The following is a 1,529-nucleotide window of genomic DNA, read 5'->3' on the forward strand; positions in this document are numbered from 1 at the left end:
CGTATGGCATATGACATGCATATCTATTGAGATGCCATGGGTAGATACTACACGCCTACCTCATGGAGGTCCTTGCTGTCGACCTTGATCTCCGATGGTGTGTGGTCAGGATACGTTTGCAAACTAGTGTACACCAAAGGTCCGTCCATATCCACATTCATGGTCGCATCGGCAATCGAAAGGCTGTGGACAAAATCGAAAGTAGAGCCCAAGATACCTACACCCAGAACGATGGTAGAGGTGGTAATATAAACATGTTGTTGTGAGGAAGACACCTACACCGAGTACGATGAATAACATGATAGCAAACACGATTCCTACAGAGCAACAGTAAAGGTGTTGTTAGTGAACAAGCTGGCGAATGACAACGCATGGATGAAGCAAACATACGAGTCTATACATGGATAGGAAGGGGCAGCAGGTATACGGAGACGTCAACAGTAGCATGATATATACCCCACACTATGCCGTCCCCTTCGAGAGTGTCAATAATGCATGACACGGACATTTCTAGAACGACTACAAAACATGATCAAAGGCCCAATCCACAGCCAGCATGAGCTTGACTCTCACACAGTAACACTGCCTTGCCAAGTAGCGCAGGACCCACCCCAGGCACACCTTCATTCAGAGTGGCAACCTCCTTTTCGGCCACAATCCACACGGTAGTATTATTGGGCTTAGTGAATAACGTATCACCGTGGGCCACGGCTATCCATCCCACTGTCTCCTCCAGCTTCAACGGCAACTGCGAGTCGTGTTCTTTGGTGTACTGCAGCGCCACGCCAAAGCCTCGCTCTGTGATCTGTGCGGTGGAGTGTGTGAAGGGGTATTGGGGTTTTATGGGTTCCAGGGTTTAGGGTCTAGGGTTAAGGCTGAGGGTTTCAAGTTAAAGTGGCATAAGTTGAGTGTTCAAGTGGTTCCAGGCGGTGGTGTGTAGGATAATATATAAGTATGTTAACTTGCATGTATGTGGATCGTGTACACAGAGAGAATGTATGGGCATGTTAACTAGCATACTACATGAATCACTGCACGTTCATGCGTGTGCACAGAGCGAGCCCTGCGGACCAGATGACAGCATACAACGGCATATTGGCATAAACAGCGAATGAAGGCCATTCAAACACTCCACGACACACTCCTAGCTACTTCCGTAGAGGTACTACCGGAAACTCGATACACATGTGATGTTATATATGCAGATAAGCACATACCATACGCTGACGCGAGTGAAGGAATACATTCTCTTCCTTGGCCATGGATTGTAGCTGAGTCAGCACAACAGCTGTGTGGCCATGCTTGCTATTCCTCAGACCGTCTTTGGCAATAGTCTGGTAAAAGTGCACGGTCTCCCACTGTAAATGATAGAACGGCGTAAAACCCCGTAAGGTTAAGAACAGAAACGTTGATGATAGATAGATACTATAACCCTGTATGTACAGCCACCGAGTACAAAACAAATCAGCATGTATTACATACAAATGTATAGAATAAATATACAAAGATAAAAAGATAGTTTTGATATA

General features: G+C 46.2%; 1 protein-coding gene across 1 annotated transcript; it reads right to left on the reverse strand.

Annotated features, from left to right (window-relative positions):
- Positions 1-610: 610 nt before the first annotated feature.
- Positions 611-805, reverse strand: SARC_15921 (hypothetical protein; the record flags this gene model as incomplete). Its single annotated transcript, XM_014289966.1, has 1 exon — positions 611-805. A coding segment is annotated over one exon (195 nt), but the record flags the coding sequence as incomplete, so codon positions are not given.
- Between the last annotated feature and the right edge of the window lie 724 nt (positions 806-1,529).

Source organism: Sphaeroforma arctica (genome assembly GCF_001186125.1).
Source record: "Sphaeroforma arctica JP610 unplaced genomic scaffold supercont1.6985, whole genome shotgun sequence".
NCBI classification, from domain to species: Eukaryota; class Ichthyosporea; order Ichthyophonida; genus Sphaeroforma; species Sphaeroforma arctica.